This window comes from Chaetura pelagica, unplaced genomic scaffold (genome assembly GCF_000747805.2).
Source record: "Chaetura pelagica isolate M959 unplaced genomic scaffold, ChaPel_1.0 scaffold147, whole genome shotgun sequence".
Taxonomy (NCBI): domain Eukaryota; kingdom Metazoa; phylum Chordata; class Aves; order Apodiformes; family Apodidae; genus Chaetura; species Chaetura pelagica.
Window position 1 is genome coordinate 2,152,042 of NW_009954194.1, and position 19,527 is coordinate 2,171,568.

The 19,527-nt window shown below is 35.7% G+C and overlaps 1 protein-coding gene across 1 annotated transcript in view; it reads left to right on the forward strand.

Annotated features, from left to right (window-relative positions):
- Nucleotides 1-19,527, forward strand: part of RAB28 (RAB28, member RAS oncogene family) — an 81,104-nt gene that overhangs the window by 17,582 nt on the left and 43,995 nt on the right. The window contains exons 4-6 of the mRNA XM_010003131.1: nt 6,789-6,885; nt 12,074-12,162; nt 19,211-19,340. Coding sequence (XP_010001433.1) covers nt 6,789-6,885; nt 12,074-12,162; nt 19,211-19,340 — 316 coding nt within the window. The remainder of the gene's footprint in view (nt 1-6,788; nt 6,886-12,073; nt 12,163-19,210; nt 19,341-19,527) is intronic.

Sequence of the window (19,527 nt, forward strand, 5' to 3'; positions counted from 1 at the left end):
GGGGGGGCTGCGGGGCCGCCCCCGCGGTGTCCCGGGGGCGGGCAGTGCCCGGGGCGGGGGTCCCCGGTTCCCGCCTCAACGACGAGCAGGGTGGTCTGGTGAGGGGGGGAGGGGGGTGCAGGGTCTCTTCATTTCGGCTTCGGAGCTGATAAACACCTGAACGGTTTGCATCTGTTCCAGAGTTTGGAAACGTGCTTCTGGCTCCGTTTAGGTTTTGTTTGTGGCTTTTTACGTGGTTTTTATTTTCTTTCTATAATCAACATAATTAACTGCCATTTTAAAAAACTGTTTGTTTGTAGGCAAGCTATGCTTGTCTTTTTAAAAGAGAAACTTTGCAATATTCAGACCAAAGAAGGCAAAAGATGCTTTCTCACCCGTGGCAATAGTCACTGATCTTAACTTACACCTGTGAACATACCTGTTGCAATATGTAGCCTGAATCCTTTTCTGAGATCCATGCTAAAATAGTAATTTTATGGTATATTTGAAGAGTACAGTTTTTCTTCTATCATTAACTTGAAAATAGGGAGAGGCAGAATATCTGCCTGCCTCACAGTTCAGATAAAAAGTAGAATATTCTTGGAGGTGGTTTAAATGAGCTGCCTGCCATTAAAAAAAAAACTTCTAAGTGAAAGTACATACATGGTTTTACTCATTTATGCAAAGCTCTGTGAAGAAACAAAATGTATTTTGTCTCTAGTGATTCAAATCTCAGTCTCATGTGGTGTTGTGTTCATCTGATTCAGTAGATGGGCAATTCCAAGTGACTATGTGATGAGAGCATCATAAATGCACAGGATTGACAGCTGAAGTGCTGTTTCTCTGGTAGCTTTCCCCAGGAGTTTTCCATTCAAACTGAGGAATCCTTTCACTACTGCTGTTCAGCACCTTGTGGCAAGACCTCTTGCCAAACATGGATTTTCAAGCGTTCTTGAGTTTTGATGTATATCCCTGCTGGTTTTCCTGCCTCTCACATGGGAGCTGCCACTCACTGAATCTCCTGCTGGCTCTAGGAATCCTGTGCTTCAGGTGTGGTTTATTTTGCATGAGCAGCAGCTATGCTATGGTGGGCTGCTTTTCCTTCTATCCCCCCTAGATGATGCTGTAATAGAGGCTTCTTCCAGCCATCCTGATGGCCTAGCAGCAAACACTTGCAATAATAGATTTATTGTAAAATCTTGTAAAAATAAACTAGTGATTTGGTCATGGAATGGAAGGATAAAATGTACCTAGTGCTATTTCAAGCACCTCAGAAGACTAAATCGTTGAGGTTCCTCTCTTTTGTTTGCTACTCGTTCTGCTTACTTGTTGAAATGTGTATGTCTACATGTTTTCAACTCTAAATAGCCTTCCTCTCACATCTGGTTCACAGCTGGTCTTTATGCACATGCATACTTAGCCTCTCATTTACTGTGCAAGAGGTTGGATTTTCTCTTCCTCTGTCACTGGGATCATTGGACAGAAGGAGTGTAGGAAATAATGGAATATATTTTTTTAAATACTGCATTTTGTGTTTAGTGTGAGATATTTGCATTTGAGTTCTCTCTACTGCTTCTCCCTCTGCCAAAAAAAAATATTAAAAAAATCCTTCCTCTTTGCCATCTGGGACTGTCTGGTCATCAGTTCTCTAAGGCAGGGGAAAAAAAAAAGTCTTTGTGAATCAGCTGTCTAAAGGTGAAAACTTTTATTTTTCCTCACCCCTTGTTTAGAAGCAGTGTGATTCAGGTTTTGTGCAAGGGTTGGTAGCATTTTAAAAACAAATTAATGTCAGTTCAAGCTGAGGGTGATGTTTGTGTTTCCAGTAGCTTGGAATTGTTCTATCCATGAGATTGGGGAGGGATGTTGTACTTCTATTCATTTGTTTTGTGGAGTAAAAAGGTAGAAAGGAACGAGAGGAGTAAGATGAGTAGACTCTGAAGAAGTATTAGAATAAAATGGAGATGATAAGGAAAGATATATTGTAGAAAAATTCAGGAAGACAAGATTATTAGTATGAAGGTAATAATAGAGAATTACTTTAATGAACTACACAAACTAGGAAAACAATCTGAAAAGAGATCGGAAGTGGGGACAATGTGAGATGAAAAGAAACAGCAATTATTAATAGCATTTGGCTCTTGATTTGAATTACAGGAGGAACACAGCCTCTTGCATCTAGGTTTTAAGTTAACCCACTTTTTCCCAAGCCAAAATGATTTTCCATTAAAATAAGCTAGCAATAATCATATGAGTTGAAAAAAAACAGTATGATGATCCAGGTATTTCTACTCCTGCTATGCACAGATTAGCTTAACATTAGAGTGTATAATGTTGCTGATTTGAGGTAGAACTAATTCTGATTTCCTGCTGGTGAAAAAGGTTTTGGGCTCCTGGAAACAATCTTGGAGCTATTAATGGGATGGAAGGTCCTGAAATATAGGCGTGTGGTGGGCACAAAGCAAGCGCAGTTCTGTCTTTCTGCTATCTATTGCAGCTGGGGCTCAAGTATGGTATCAGAAACATCCTACCTTTTCCTTCTCTTAACAATGGATGTTGAAAACTAAAGAGTGAATTTTCAACCTGGTGTGGGAACTTGCAGGAGCCAGAATATAGACTGGAATACAGAGTGGTGTCCTGCTTGCTTTAGGCTTTTTTAGGATGCCAGGTTTTTAAGCATTTCACCAATTCTGGATCTTGCTGTTACACATGGGCTCAAAAACTTCAACAGAATTGACAAAAACATTGTCACTGTTTAGTCTTGCAGATGGAAAACTTCATCAGGTGTCCTGCGCAGGCTGGTCTAGCTTCATAGACACATGTCTAACGTCCAAAAGTCTTGGTAATTTTTTTCTGTTTGCAGGGAACAAAATTTCATCAGTGATTAGGAGTGGGGTGGAAGGACACCATCTTCAGATGACAGAACTACTTCCTTTGTTTACAAAATACTTCACCCCCCTTAAGTTAGACTGGTCTCAGTGACACATTCTCTTGTGTTGGACAGTACATGGTTTTATGCTAGTTAAAACATTTTGTTATTTAGCCTGATGGGTCTCTTCATTTTATCTGTTTCAAAATCCTTGCTGGTAGGGGTAGACATGACTGAGGGGAAAATGTTGCTGTGCTTGGAGAACAGCATTGATGTTCTAGAAGTGAGTGAGGAAAGGGATAGATACATGTTCCTTTTTGGGAAGTAGATTCTCAGTTGGCTGGTAAAGTTGGTACATGAATAGAAATTCATGGCTTCAGAACTGTATGTTTGCATCCCATTCAATTTTGATTTTAGTTTTTCTTACAGCTATAGTACCATGACATCGCTTTCTGAAAGTTTCCTTCTGCATGGTTTTACTCAAAGAATTAACATAAGGCAGGGTTTTCTCTAAGTTTCCATGTTGTCCTGGTAAGTAGTCAGTGTCAGTCAGAGCTGGCTATCATTGCTTGTTCTGTTTGACTTGTCTACTACTATTTCATAAATATTGTTTGATTTTATTTTTTGTTCTGTATACTCACTATGTAGGTGTTTAGGAACAGCTTGTCAACAGTTTATACGGTGAGTTATTGACATTGAAAAATAGAAGCAAAAAAATAGAGCAAGTCTTGCCTCACCTTTGAGGCTTTGAGGTTGATTTGCATATTTGTTGGCTTCCAAACCTTCCCAAATATCCCATTGTATTTTGCACTTAGAATACCATAATTTTTATGTATTATGTTTTACTGCTGTCTTGATTGCTGTATGTTAGTACCCAAATACTTTTTTTTAATCTGAAGGAGGGGGTTTGTAACACCAACCATCAATAGCGTATTGCTCTTCGGAACAGCATATGTTTCTGAGAGTGGTAAAACACTGGAATAGGTTACCCAGGGATGCTGTGGGTGCCACCTCCCTGGAAGTTTTCAAGGCCAGGTTGGGTAGGGCTTTGAGCAACCTGATCTAGTGGAACGTGTCCCTGCTCATGTAGAGGGATTGGGACTAAATGATATTTAAAGTCCCTTCCAAGCCAAACTATTCTATGAATCTATGATATAAATGTTTTCTTTTAAGTATTTAAGAAAAATATGTGAACCTGCCAGACTGGGTCTAATGGAAAGTCTGCTGTGAAAGTTGGTGTCCTGGTTGTCTTAGTAGGGATATGAAGGAACAGGGCCTTCCTTATATCATACTAGCCCCTAATCTCCAGATTAATGACTGAAATTTCATGAATGGGCCATAATATTTTTTAAAAAAGAGTAATTTATCAGTTATTTGTTGTGACAGCTACAGTTCTACTGAACTTCACTTATCTTTTACGTAGATTGGACTCAGCATATCCTTACAGGCAAAACTGTAATGCAGAATATTTTATGAGAAGCATGGCAGAAAACGATTCTAGGATTGAAGGGAGTATTTGGTACTTGAGGTACTTGAATATGCATTGACATAACTTTTCTGTTGACTGTTGTGGAGAAATTTGAACTGTTGTTCTTAGTATTTTGTGGATAAGAGTGTTTTCTATGAATAAACAGGGACCTCTAGTCTGGTAATCCAACCCTTCCCTTGAGTTCTAACATTTATTAGAAAAAAATTTTTAAAAGGAGTTAGTCAATGATTTTCTTCTGTAAATTCCTTTGCATTCAAGAGCGCAGTAGAAGAAAACTGTTGAGGAGAACTATTTCATGCTGTTGATTGTTTGCTGCTCTTATTGGTTGGCTGTTAATTGAATGTATGTTGTTTATTTCTACTAACAACCCTAGAAGTCTTCAGGGAATATTGATTGTTACAGAGTGATAAAGCTAGTCTTTACTGAGTCCTTTAAACAAGGGGGTGGTTGCTTATTTAATGGGGATCTAAATTAGCATGTTAGAGAATACAGAATAATATGATGTAATCAGATGATATTTTAATCTGTACTCTAGGTATTGGTTACTTTTTTGTAAAAGAAAATTTCAGAAGACTGCATGGTGTATTCCTGAGAAGTTTTGTAAGTTCATGACAGATTAAAATTAATGTCTTTTTAAACTCAACATGCTAGCTATTGTGATTAAAATAATTGGTTCTACTGATTTTTTTTTAGTACAACAGTCCTAATCTGTACTGAATTTTATTTTGTGCATGTTATTAGTATTACTGTCACATAGCTGTAGACAGAAGAATCTTCTCAAGATTAATTGTCTGTGGTCTTCACCCTTTCCACAGTGATACAAATATGTAAGCATACTCAATGCTATTTCTAGTTTACTTGCTTTTTCCCCCATTTGCTTGTCTTTTAGCCTCTCAAGGCTTCAGTTCAGTGAATAAACTATGTTGCCATAGTCTCTAGTTGATTTTTTGAATTACTTCCTAAACATACCTTCTCATATCAAAATACAATTTGATATATATATATATATATATGAGAAAGTGATAGGAATATCAATGTGATATAGAAACAAGAAAACCGTAAATCATGTGTTATTTACTTCACTGGTAATTTAATAGTTGAATAAATGTTTGCCTTTTCATACTAGAGCTTTAATGCTGAAGCTCTGGTGATTATGTTTTCTAAGTTACGTTTTCTTCCTGTGTAGATTTGATGTTATAGCAAAATTTAGATCTTGGTTATAACTGTTCTATTAATAGAACTTGACTATTTTCATTTTTCAGAACTATTGGTGTTATTTTGCCATTGTGTTTTTCACTAAATGTGCTCTAACAGCAATTTTTAATAACAATTGGTGTGACTCATCTCTTTAGGTCTTGATTAACAGAAGGCTGGCAAAAACATTTCCTTCTTCCTCATTTCCAGTTTTCTCAGACAGTGGAAGGGATTTGTGAGGTTGTTTGGCTTCCCCTCCTATATGTAAAGATCTGTTTCTTTTTTTTTTTTCTGCAATTACTTTGTTTTTATATTTTCATGTCATGTCAACAAGAGTTTAAGTGTATGCCACTAATTTAATGTAGGATGTATTTAATCTATGTCACATTAATTTTTAATATAGTATTTAAATTTTTTCCACAATGCAAACTTTTGTATTCTTTTTAATTGTACTTTTTTTCCTTTTTACTTCTACCTCTCGTGAAGAACTTATAATGGTAGTGAAAGAATATAAATGCCTCACTTAATTACTTTATGTTGGTTAACTGCTTTATGTTGGTCAACTTCTAGCACTATGTAGCACAAGCTGATTATTAGGTCACCAGTGTGTTGGTCTACTTTCATAGATCCACAAAATGTCAATTGAAGAAATAAGTTTCGGAAGTTCTACTTGAATGATTGATTCTGCAAAACTGCATTCTTAACAAGAGTAATGTGTACAAGAGTACACGTACACGTACCTGTCTTTGAATTAATATAATCCCTGATCCTGAAACTTTGATACATACTGTCAGGAATCCTGCGACACTTATGAGCCCTGTGGGAGTTGCATGGTGCAGATCTCAGTTCCCTTCCAGAAGGTTGTTCTAGGATCATGGTTTTCTGCATCAGGGAAGGACTCTTATTTTGGAAAGGAATTATTTTAAAAAATAATAAGCTCTTCAGTTATGGTTAGTGTCACTTAGATTAGTGTCAATTTGAGTGTACTAACGATACCTCATTCAAATCTGTGTAATATTTTGTAATATGAGTATCGCAGAATCTTTGACATGCAAAGGAACTATGCGCCTGGCTTCTTGCATAAATTAGTAGCATTTGCCGCCTCCTGTTTTATGTTGAAGTTGTCTGGAATGCTTGTCAATCCAGATCCATGAACACTGCCAGCATGCTTTGACTTAAAATTGCAGAACTGTATTTCATATTTCTGGTTTAACATTGCTGTGTAAAATGACAACTTAATTTGCTATTGTTCTGTTTTAGACATCCTTAGCCACACGTTTTGCCCAAGAGAGTTTTGGAAAACAGTACAAACAAACCATAGGACTGGACTTCTTCTTGAAAAGGATACTTTTGCCAGGTAAGGGAATTGGAATGAACCATGAGAGGCTGGGCAGCAGTAAGACTTGCAGAAGCAGATTCTTCAAAGTAATGTATGCTAAATAAGCTTAGTACAGTCCCTTTTATGGCAAAGTAAATTAGGTTATTCAGAGAAAATTCTGTTAGCATGTTCTTGCCAGGTGACTAAGGGTTGTGCATTTGCAACTTAGCTCTTTAAGTAAAACACAATTCAAATTAAAGGAATGCTATCAATGTTCATGATTTCTGTTTATCTCTACTTGAGTGTACTCACTGACTATGTGGATAGTGTAACATACAACAATGAAATGAAATGTTAAATATATTATTTGGAAACATACATGTGTTTTGAAAGAAACTTTTTTTTAAAACATGAAATATACAACTTGTATTTGAGTTGTGTGAAAGAAGCATAATGCAGCTATGGAATTGCAGTGCTCTAATATGTGAATGCTGTTTTATGCAAGGCAGCATGAAATTGCTGGCATTTAATAGACCACTAAAATTTAGGGTCCCTCGGCACTCATAAAAATACAGTTTGAGCATTCAAGATGTTTCACTTCACGATGGCAAAGAAGCTATTTAGATGCCAGTTGCAGCACACTGCATGGAAAATGCAAAGAAATAATGAAAAAAAGAATTGCTCCTGGTAGAAGTTTGTTTCCGAACCATTGGGGGTTTGAAATAAATATTTTCATTGACTTGCGGTTGCTCCATTTCCAAGTATGAAAATATTTAATTAAATGCATTTTTGTCTGGTTTCAGAAATCAGGAGAAGTTAGAAAAAGTATATGTAATTATGAAAAGTTGTAGTGAGATTTGGCAAAGTTGTTGCAAATTCTGTAGTTCTGCCTTTTTTCCGTGTGACAAAGAGGGAAGGAAGCAAACCGAGAAATTAAGCATTTTGGCTATAATCTGACGTTATAAGAGAGTATGTACAGTTCTCTTAACTTATTTTTTTTAAATTATATTGCAAATAATTTCTTTAATATGTTTCTGTATTTTTTTAAGTGAAACAGAATAATCTTTTCAGACTATTCCTGCATTCAGTATTTTGGTTTGACCATTTTGCTGTACTTTATTTTAGTGTCTGCTGAGTGATAAAGTACCAAATGTTAGTGCTTATTTCTCCATAAAATCAAGAGAATAATTTTTTTATTGTCCTGTTCATGCCTCTAAAAATACCAGTGTGCATAATATTTTACAGCAATGCTTGCAAGTGGAATGTGTACACAAATCATGCAGTGTGCATGCTGAGAACTTGTATTTTGCAAGTTTTTTTTCCAGTTGTTAAGCATGCAGAAGGTATTAGTACATGACTGGGGTTCTAAATATCCTTGTTGAGTGGAAAAGTTGGAAAATTATCAACTATTCATTCATTCATATTTTACTTCTAGTTTATTTTGTAATAAAATCAGAATGTAGGTTAAAATAGCACCAAACCAGAAACAAAGTCTGTATATCTAATTTCCTCATTTGTCACTAACAGAATAGTAACATTTGTGGAATATATTCATATTCAGGAAGAAGCATTTCTCTGTAATTTGTCATTCTGTTTTTGCCTATGCATATATATATGTGCTATATGGATTTATATGTTTTGTGGGTAAGGTGAACTGGTCGTGGGGTGGGAGAGGGAAGGAAGAAGAACAGGGAGGGAGGTAAAATTTCTAAATACTAGAATGGGAAACATTATTTAAATAACTGTTTTTTTCTAATTTCTTGATTAGTTCTGGGTTTGCAGAGCTGCTATGTTAACCTGAAAAGTTAATTCATACTGCTGCACAGAAATGATAAAGTGTATATGCTTAGGAAAAAAGCCTCAATTTCTCTTATTTAGTAGGAGGATTGATGAATAACTATAGTTCAGTATTTGACTTTGTTTTCCTTCTTAAAACGTAAGCAAAGATTTCAGAAGTTAAAATTACTGATTTCCAGAATTGCACAGAACTTTACATTAGGTCACATTAGAAATGCATTTTAGCTTGTAAAGTAAACTACTGTTTTACTGGGGGTTTTGGCTTCTTTAAAATAAAAGGTGTTTTTATGTCTAGTTTTAGTAACTAATGCAGGTTTGCCATGAAATAAATAAATCTTTTATATGGTATAACAATGTGGTTTAATACAAATAGTAAATCTTTTGATTAATTTTGAATGACTTGACATTCTCTTAATGCAGTTTGTTAGAGATATTTTTTCAAATGCAAAGCAATTTCAGTATATTTATTGATGCAGTATCTTGTATAGTCTGGATGCAACCATGATGTGGACTCTGATGGTTAAATAGTGTATCTGTTAGCCAGAGGGTCTGCTGATAGAGATTCTTAAGAGCCATAGGTGAATACTTTTAGAAGGGGTTGTGGGTGCAGTCCAGTAAACAGGATTCTTCTGTTAAAAGACTTTTTTTTAAAGTCATCAGTGCAAAAAGTGACAGACTCATGTTTTTAATCCTGTCTTGGTTGAAGCACTTTAAGTAAGGTTAACCAATGCACCAAGTGTGCTTCTGCAGGATCACTACTGAATCAGCCCAGTGGCTTCAGTGTATAGCAGAAGCAATCTAGATACTTGCACTGTGTTAGCTGTTTTTTTAACTCCACACTTGTGTTTTCTACAGAGTAAAGCAGTTCTGTGTATTGCATACTATTTTTATGGGGTCCTTCAGTTATTTTTATTCATATATTAACCTTGTTTCTAAGGACTGCCTTATTATTTGTGGCTTCTTTTTATTTTGTTGTCTTTCTCCAGTTTGTATGTGCCTCTTAAATCTATGAAAAATATAGAAGATTTCAAACTCTCTGCAGAAAACTTCATGTGCTACTATCACAGCTCATAATTTTAAGAATTTGCTAGGCAAATTGTCTGGAGTTTTTTCTTCTGTCATAATAATTCTAACATTCTTCCTTCTCCCACAAAATAAATCTGAGCACAAAGCAAATATTACATGACCTAATTGAAAACGAAGCGAAAATGAGGCATTTTGTAGTGGTCTGCATGAATTTCAGTAGTTATTGAAGTCTTAATTAAGAATTGCTTCACCTTAAATTAACATTCCAACTTTTTTCCCCAAGTTTCTTTTTTCTTTTGTTAGTGGAGACTAAGTAATTCATAATAGTAGATTTTTTAAGTTGGACAGTCACTGTTAGACCATTTAAGCTTCCTGCATTGAAGTTTCTCAGATGATTTCAGTCATTCAGATACCAAGCCTTGTGTGTTGTGCATGATTCCTACTCCTAGGAAAAATGAACGTAGAGACTTTTTAAAGCATTTGAACACAGTATTAAGCATCTGAAAATTCAAAGGTTTGAAAGTGATAATATTTAGAAGGTCGTGTTTTGTTTTTTTTTTTTCCAAATAGCTGGCATGAAAGGCATGGTAAATTTCCAGTAGAATGCATACAACCAGGGGAGGGCTAGAGCACTGCAACATCATGAGCTTTTGAGCTTGTTTATTTTATATACCTACTGGGGATGCATAGTCATTTCAGATTATGGATTCACCAGTTCATCCAAGCCAGATGCTTTATGGAAGATTTTCCTGCATTGTTTGTAGTCACTTATGTTCTAAGCTCCAAAAATAATTCATTAATATATAGTACGTGCACTGTAAAAGCAGATAAACTTTTTATCTTATGAAAAGTTGCCTTTATTGAACTGGAGTGTTTATGATGTATTTACTAAGCTTCATGTTGAAATTCTTAATCTTAGTATTAGATAAAAATCTGCGTAGCTTGAAAGTGCTATGAATAGTTTGTCTCACATTCATCTCTGTATGTTTGAGACCAGAGCAGCACTTTGGGAAATCTGTACATTTAACCAGATTAAAGCAAGATACATCATAAAATATGATGTGGTATATTTAGTACCACAAGTGGCATGTATTCAGCTATATAGTTCTAATTTGCTGTTTATATTCACTGAGTGTTGGGATATAGTTCTATGGAGCACACTCACTTGCATTACTAGTTTGAGTGTGTTATAACTGATAACTGAATAGATCACATTGTGTAAAATAAGCTTGTAAATAACATAAAGTATTTGATTTAAGAGTGTATTTTAGCAGCCAAAAATATTGTGTACTTTTTTACTTCACTGTCAATTGTTGTGGAATTTGTTGCAATTTTTTTTTAAATCTAGGAGTAAAATTAATAGACAGTTATGACTATTTGTGGGTATGCAGAATTGTTATTAACATATAAGTCATGTAAGTTGCATGTAGGTTAGAAAAATATTCATACTTTATTTACTGTATTAGAGTTTGGTGATCAAAACTGTTTTGAAAATGGTTCTCACCGTGCAAAGTGACCCAAATGATACATTAATATGTTTGTATGCATGTGGTGACATACACTGCTGTGTGTATGTTTAGTCTGTGGGTTTCTCAGTTATGTATGACTTGTAGGATATCAAATATTCTGGTTTTACACAGATTTTTTTTGTTACTTTGCTTTCAAAAATATCTTAACAGTTTCAGCATAGATTAAAGGCTGTTTAGGATAGAAAGGAAGATCTGTTATTGGTGTAGATTCTTCAAAGATAAAATTTAGTAAATTGTGTCCAATTTAGTTGTCTGCTTTGGGATAGTGGGTGGAGGAAACAATCATAGCTTGCATTCGCAACTTAGATGTGTGTCAGTATTTCCGTTTTTTAATCCATCAGCTTTATAATTCTTTATAGTACTAAGGGCATCACTACCAAAATGCAGTTACTGTGCAGATCTCCTTGCTTCTAGATTTGTAAAGAAAATTTGGAGGGGGCAGAGAAGAAGGGACATAGAGCATGAAGTAGTGTGGTTAAGTTGGAATTAATTGTTACTTTTCAGTTCCAAGTACTGTGCTATAGAACTTTCTCTGTAAAGTTTTATGTGTTTTTTCAGTGAAGTATGTTATATTATTTCTAGTCAGGAATGTTATACTTTCTGCAGTTCCATTTCTTTTTTGTTCATATTAAGTATGTTAATAACTAACTATAGCTTTACTGCATCTTGTTGACTCGCCTGGGCACAAGTTACTTTTTTCCAAATGATAGAGCCATCTTTCTGTTGAAGTTTAGTCACTATTTATTGTATATTTGTAAAAAGCTATTGCTCTTGGTATGCTAGAACTCTGTTAACTGCTGTGCTAATATACCTGTAATTTTATTTGTATTGAAGTTTTCCAGGATATACAATATCTGTATAATTTTCTTTTTCAGGAAATTTGAATGTTACTCTTCAAGTGTGGGATGTAGGGGGGCAAACAATAGGAGGCAAAATGCTGGATAAATATATTTATGGAGCTCAGGTACAGTATAAATTATGATAATTTTATTGATAGTAATTACGTAAAATTCACTGAAACTTTGCTCTTAAAATTGCATATATCTTACTAATTGTTATTTTGTATATCTGGAAAATGTTGGCTCTCAGCCTAATTGATATTAATATACAAGTCTACCTTTGGTTTGTAGTTAATTTTTTTGAGCTGACTTAAAAAATAAAGCAAGGGTGTGCATTTGTAGATCTGAGTAATTCTCAAGAACAGATGTATGTTTCCAGGCTTTGTATCTCAAGTTAAGAAAAGCAATCATAGTAAATGTAAAAGCTATGTGGATATCCACATGGTAGATATAGTGGCTGCTTTTAGAACAGATGCCTCCTGGGGAAAAAAGTTGAAGGAGGAAATTAAGAGCAATCCTGTACCATTAAACTCATGCATGCAACTGGGGTTATAAGAGGGCAAACAAAAGAAGGCAACTAGGTAGCTAAATATTTTTGCAGAACTCTTATCCAACGAAAATTAATTTTATCTGGAGGTTAACTACGCAAGTTAGAGTGAATGGTAGGATTAAGTAAGAGCTAAATATTTTAATAGAATCTTGAGTTATGAGATGATTTAGCAGGATGTACTACATGCCAAACTTCTTTAACGTGAGTGATCCTAAAATGTATTCTGTTATTTAGTATGGAGTTTGTAATAAGAAAAATAGGCATAACATTTTATTATGCAAGGTTTTATTTATCTCAGAAGAAAACAAATGCACCTATGTTTCCATCAATACTTTAAGCAATGTAAAAATGGAATCCTAAAACTTCTGTTGGACAGAAACTTAGTATTAATTAAGTGCAGCACAGGAATGGCTAATAAAGAGATTAGGGTTTATTAGTTAATAAGATAAAGACAAATTTGTCAATTTAACCTTTTGCCACTTTCAAAAATATAAAAAACATTATTAGTTGTTGCATGTGTTTTATAGTATTATTTTTTAATTACATTTTTTTGCTGAAAGATCTGCTGAACAACAGGAGAAAGTGACTTCCATGACAGAGGGAATGTGATTAATCACAAATTGTTGCCATATGCTCAAAGTAAACTCAATGAAGGAAATAAAAGGTTATAACTGTTTTTTTTTTTTTCTGTATTGAATTTGGTTATAAACGTAGGAGTTTCTTATCAGCAAGAGCAAGTCAAAAAGCTAATACCAGTGTCCCAAAGTAGTGAAAAAGTGGATAGCAGTATGCTAAAGTTAAAGAAGTTAAATTTTTAGTCTTTCTGTGCACATTAACAAAAAACCCTACATCCAGTCTCATCCCATTCAATCCTCCCCAACCCTCATTGTAACTCAAATTTTTTTATGAACTAATGGCTGTTCTCTGTACCATTGTTGGCATGTGGTGCTAATATCTGTAATAAGCTTCTTATTATCAAAGCTGACTTGTAACTAATATACTTTTGTATTAGCTTTGTAACAGCACCTGTTAAAGAAGGATAAAATGATCTTTATTTTCATCTGTTCTTGAAACACCACGAATAATTTGGAAAGGCAGTGCTTTCATTGTATTTCTAGGCAGAAGCTTATTTTGTGTTGAATCATCTGTAGCTTTGTAGAAGAAGAAGAGAAGATAAAGTAGAACAAATAGGATTATTTAGAAAGAGAAATCCTTTTAAGTACTTCAAAATTCTCGTGAATGCACAGAAAAGCAGCAAGAAAGTAACTGAGAAGAGCAAACATGGAATTAACAAGGGTAAATTGTGCTCAACCAACTTGATTGCCTTCTGTGGTTAGAGGATAGCCTCTGTGGAGAGGAGAGCAGTGGATATCATTTACCTTGTCTTCAGTTGGGCCTTTGAGATAACTTCCTATAATATTGTTACAGGCAAAATGTAGAGCTACAGACTTGATGGGTGAACCATAAGGCAACAGAAAAAGCAAATGGACAGTTGGAGTTAAAGGGAGATGGTCCACACAGTCTCTTACTGGTGCCTGGTTATAAGTTATAGAATTGAATCATAGAGTGATTTGGGTGAAGGGACATTAAAGATCATCTAGTTCCAAACCCTGTCTGCCTGGGTGGGAACAACTGCCACTGGCCCATGTTGCTCAAAGTCCTGCCCAGGTTGGCCTTGTATACTTCCAGAGACATTCACATCTTCTCTGGGAAGTTCTCATATTCCTTGGGGGTTGGTACTGGGGTCATGCCTGTTATTAATCGGTGGAACAAAACATTTTAAGTTTGCGAATTACACCAAATTGTGAAGGAATGGTCAATATACTGGAGGGTGGGGGTGCTTTTGAGAGAAATAAGGATGAGCAAAATTCTTGTGAAGTTCACTGAAGACAAATGCAAAGTCCTGCACCTGGGACAGAAGGACCTTATGCAGGGTGGGAATTAATTGTTGAAGAATCAACTGGAGAGTGTCCAGTGAAGGCCATAAAGCTGATTAATGGACTGGAGCATCTCTTCTATGAGGACAGGCAATTCTCTCTATGAGAGAGTTGGCACCGCTCAACCTGGACAAAAAAAAGGCTCGGGAATTTTATCAATGTATATAAATACTTGAAGGGTGGATGTAAAGAAGACAGGGCCAGGCTCTTTTCACTGATGCCCAGTAACAGTACAAGAGACAATGGGCAAAAACTGAAACACGGGAAGTTCTTTCTGCACATCAGGAAACACTTTTTCTCTGAGAGGGTGATCCAGCACTGGCACAGGATGTCCAGAGACTTTGTGGAGTCTCCATTCTCAGAGATATTCAGAAGTCATCTTGATGTGGTCCTGGGCAGCTGGCTCTAGGTGACACTGCTTGAACAGGTTTGTAGGACCAAACAACCTCTGGACGTCCCTTCCAACCTTAGTCATTCTGCAAAATGGCTTTGGAGAAAAGAGGGTGAGGGTCCTACTGGAAAAAAACCTCAAACATAGTTGAATGGGAGTCAGCAGTGCACACTTGCAATGATGAATGCTAACTGAAGTCTGGACTGCATTAGTAAGAATGAAGTAGGTACATCAAGAAAAGTGACTATCGCCCTCTCTGATGTTCTTGAGGCTACATTTGGAGTACCATGTTCAGTTTTGGGTTCACTGGTACAAGGAAGCCTTTAAAATATTGGAACAATTCTAGAAAAAGTTGCTAGAAAAATAAGTGTGTGTACCTATGGTGTGTTGCACTTGTGTGTGTGGTGCAACTGGGATTTTGAGCATCTTGTTTGTAAAGTATGCAAGCTGTACACTTACACATAGAGTAGATGATCTTGACTAGTGGCAGAAACTGCATTCATCTGTATGTGTTCTCCAAATCTAAATTCAGATTTAAAGTACATGTATAGAATATCTTGCAGCATGCCTACAGTGCTTTTATCCAGTATTTGTTGATACCCATAGCCTTGGTAAGCTTCCTCTGGTTGATCATTGTGAGATTCAGAAAACACAGGTGGCTGAATTCCTGATTTTCTGCTCAGAAATCCAACTGTATGATATTCAGACCTACTTAGAAGATACTAAGACCAGCTGGAAGTTTTGAGAATCTATAGTAACTTAAAAGTTTATATTAATAGCAAGTCTACAGTTCCCTTGATTTTGGTTGAAATTTGATCAGGATGCTGGGGGAGCAAGTGGGGCATCCATCTATACCTTGCTGAAAACACTGTCACTAGATATTTCCTTCTTTTTCAATGAGACCTGAAGCAATTTTCTATAAGAGATCTTTTGGTTAAGTTACTGTTAAGGTGTCTTTTTTTTTGACTGAAGTCCCTGATTTATTGTGCCATGTTTTAAAATAAGAGTGCCAGATTTGAAGATGAGAACCTACTTCATTTACTTGCATGGCTGCAATTGGAGAAACTGCAGTTCATCTGCTGTCTTGAAGCAGTTGCTTTCCTCCCTGCCCTTGTTTTTTCTCTGGTGATGCTCATCCAGAACACTATGGTTGCCACATCCTGTCTTGGTAGGTGAATGTCACTGGTGGGTCAGAAGAACCCTGCAAGTGGAGGTGAAGGGAGGAAAGAGCTCTTTGATCTTTATAAATGAAAGGTACTAATAAACAGCTTTCTGTCAGTGCAGATGAGGATTGACACATGTATCTCAGCATTTAGAGAGGCCAAGAGCAATCAGTTCCCACAGCTGAGCTGATAGACAGTAACTCATTCAATTATGGCAGCTCGGTCACATATATTTTGAGTGACCATAACCTCAGTATCAGCAAAGACAACAGTGGTTAAGAATATGTAGACTGTAAACTGTTTTCACCTGTAAAAATAGCATTTCTGCAGATGTGCAAGATATCATAATGGAAGCTACTCTTTGCTAAAATTAATATTCTGTGGCTAGAAAAAATAAGATTTTTGATCTGACATTAAATGACTATTAATGAACATTTGAAAGTTAATTTAGTTCATTCATACTAAAATCAGTTAAAGGGTGAGGGCAGCTGAGGATAAGCCTGAAGAAGGAAACATACGGTTTTAATTAGCATTTTCTGTAGCTTTCTTTTATTGTGACAAATCTTGGCATAAACTTGACATCTTTTAAATGTTGATTATCTAGTGTGACTATATTGCCTGGTTGCAACACTACTATAACAGCAGTTCTGCTGTCTAATAGTACTGCTGCTGTTTTTGTGATAAATATTTGAGAGCTGTCCCCATCTCTTAGCTGCAATTACTGCCCCTATACACACATCTAATTTAAAGTATCTTTAAGAGCTGGCATATGCTACCTCATGAGTTGTCTTGTTAGTAGAAGGAGTACTGCAGCCTCATTTCTCCTGAGACCAGCAAATAATTTCTGCACTATTTCTGAAAATGTAATGCTGAAACAGAAAGTGCTCATGTATGCACTAATGTAGGCAAAATATCTCTCTTACTAGGGGGCAATTATGCAAACAGGGTCTATTTACCACGTTTCAGGTGACTAGAGAATTATCATGTTGTCTTCCATTAATTTCTAATATTTTTTATGGCAGGGAAACGTGCTACTTTTGTGTAAAAAGGCCAGTATTAATATTCTACCTTAATTCCTTATGCAAAAAGGGAAATAACAGGTTCTATACTATCTACTCAGGCTGGACTCCAGGTACTGTATGGAGTGCTTTGTGATGTGCTTTTGTCAAAGCAGTGATAGGGTTTCTATGTTAAATAAAAGAAACTTGAAATAAACTTTAGCTATGGAGTTATGACTAGTTCTACGTTAATTATCTACATCATACTAAGCTGCTCACAGAGCGCTGTTGGAAAAAATCTAAGCAAGAAGTATTTGTTCTGACCTGGATGCCATACTGCTTTTGGTGGTGTGTGGTTGTGTTTTTTTTTTTTTTTTTTCTCTAAGATGTTGTATCTGCCATGTTTGTTTCTTAAGTGTAGCAAATATTGACAAGATTAAAAAAAAACACAGTTGAGAATATGCTTTAGAGGCTATGTTTTAGATCATGGAGAAGGAGATTAAAGACAAGTTAGGTAAGTTCTAATTGAAACTTCATTTAGTTTGTTTTGTTTTTTTCACAGTAAATCTACTGTGAGAACTCTTTCTTCCAAAGATGTAGGTAGGCTTCAATCTTCTGATGTCAGTCATGGTTTCTAAACAGCTGATACTGTTACTGGTCTCTTATATTCTACCCCTTTCTTAACACTGAATGTCCAAAGCTGGACACATTATTTCACCTGGAATGTTTCATGCCAGTGTGACAGTTGCCTTTTTTGCTATGAAATAAGCTTGATATGTTCAACTATGATCTACTGTAACTCCTTGATTCTATTGTATAGAACCTGCTACAAAGCCAGATGTTTCTGATTGTGCAGTTGATTATTGCTTCCTTTGAACTTGTCATGGCACTTACTATGTTGCATCTTATTATTTTTTGATTGTTTCTCCTCATATAATCTAAATTATTCTCAAATAATTTTGCAGTCTCCACCAGGTTGTTGTCTTCCATGGAGTTAGTTTCATAAGTGTGCTGTTTTGTGAACTGAGACACACGTTATGAAACTATCAAGTGAACTTGGGCCCAGACAAATGCCTGAAATCTTCACTTGAAAAAATCTTTTTTATTGCCAGTGGGTCATGAAACCAGCTATTTTTGTATGTATTGTGTTGGTTTTGGTGTGTTTTTTTTTTTAGAATGTGTGTGGAAATGCAATGTGAGGAACAGTGTGCAGTTGCAGGGATTTTTTTTTTCCAGATGTGAACTCCATGAGAACAAGTGCAACAGAAGTAAATTCTGGCTTTATTCCTCATACTTTATTTGAGTGTAGTGAAAAGCAGGAGCAGAAGACTCAATGGCTGAGAGCAGAATGATTTGTGAGAGCTGACCCTACAATTATGGAGTGAAAAAGGTGGACATTTTGGCTCTTAATAGGCTGTGTTTTATAATATTGGATATTAGCTCTGAGGAATCCTTGGTAATGTGTGTTTTAAGTATTTATTACTTGTACCCTTGCACAAAGCCTCTGAAATATTTAGGCTTCCCTTCTTTTTGACTTATAACCACATTTTTGGTTTCTCCTTTGGAAGTTTCAAACTTGCCGGTACTTCTTGCTTGTCTTCTACATTAGTGAATGAAGTGATGTGGCCTTTCTGCCCAAAGGAGAGCAGAGAGACATGACAGTGAGATGATGTGCAGAAATGTTCAATGGAACTGCTTGTTGTTTTTTTCTTTTTTTTTCCAGAAACAGAACAATGAAACTACAAATAATATTAACTAAAACAAAAGTCCCTGTCTGGTGTGATTTTTATCTTACTATTAGTGTGAAGTGCTTCTTGGGTTTTTCGTAAAGCATATGCAGTTTGGAATATTTCTAATATAACTAATTGTGCTTTTAACTGAATTGCCTTTTTTTTCTACCCTTGTGGTTCTGTTAGCATCTCAATTTGTAAAACATGGAATGCAGGAGCAATATTGTTAACAAAATGTGTTTATTACAGAATCTTATAATCCCTTTAATTATTCCTCAAAATATACAATGTCATTATTTGTTAATGCTTTATTTTATGATAATAGTAATTTAGACTGATTTAAATTTTACCATGGGCAAATATTTTTGCAACCTGTAACATTGAAAATGCATCTTTTTATTTAGGGTGTTCTCTTGGTTTATGATATTACCAACGGCCAGAGCTTTGAAAACTTAGAAGACTGGTATAATGTGGTAAAAAAAGTGAATGAAGACTCAGAAACACAGCCACTTATGGCCTTGGTTGGGAATAAAAGTAAGTTATTCATACTTAAATATTTATGAAAGTACTCTGCATGTTGCTCTCTATTGAAGAAATGGCACATGGCATATATCTAGAAAGAAGCTAAATACGGTCTTGTGTGTTGTTGCTGTGTAGAGATGACATATTTGGACATACCTCAGTATTCTGGCTTTGGGCAAGTAGGTGGAGGGACTTGCTG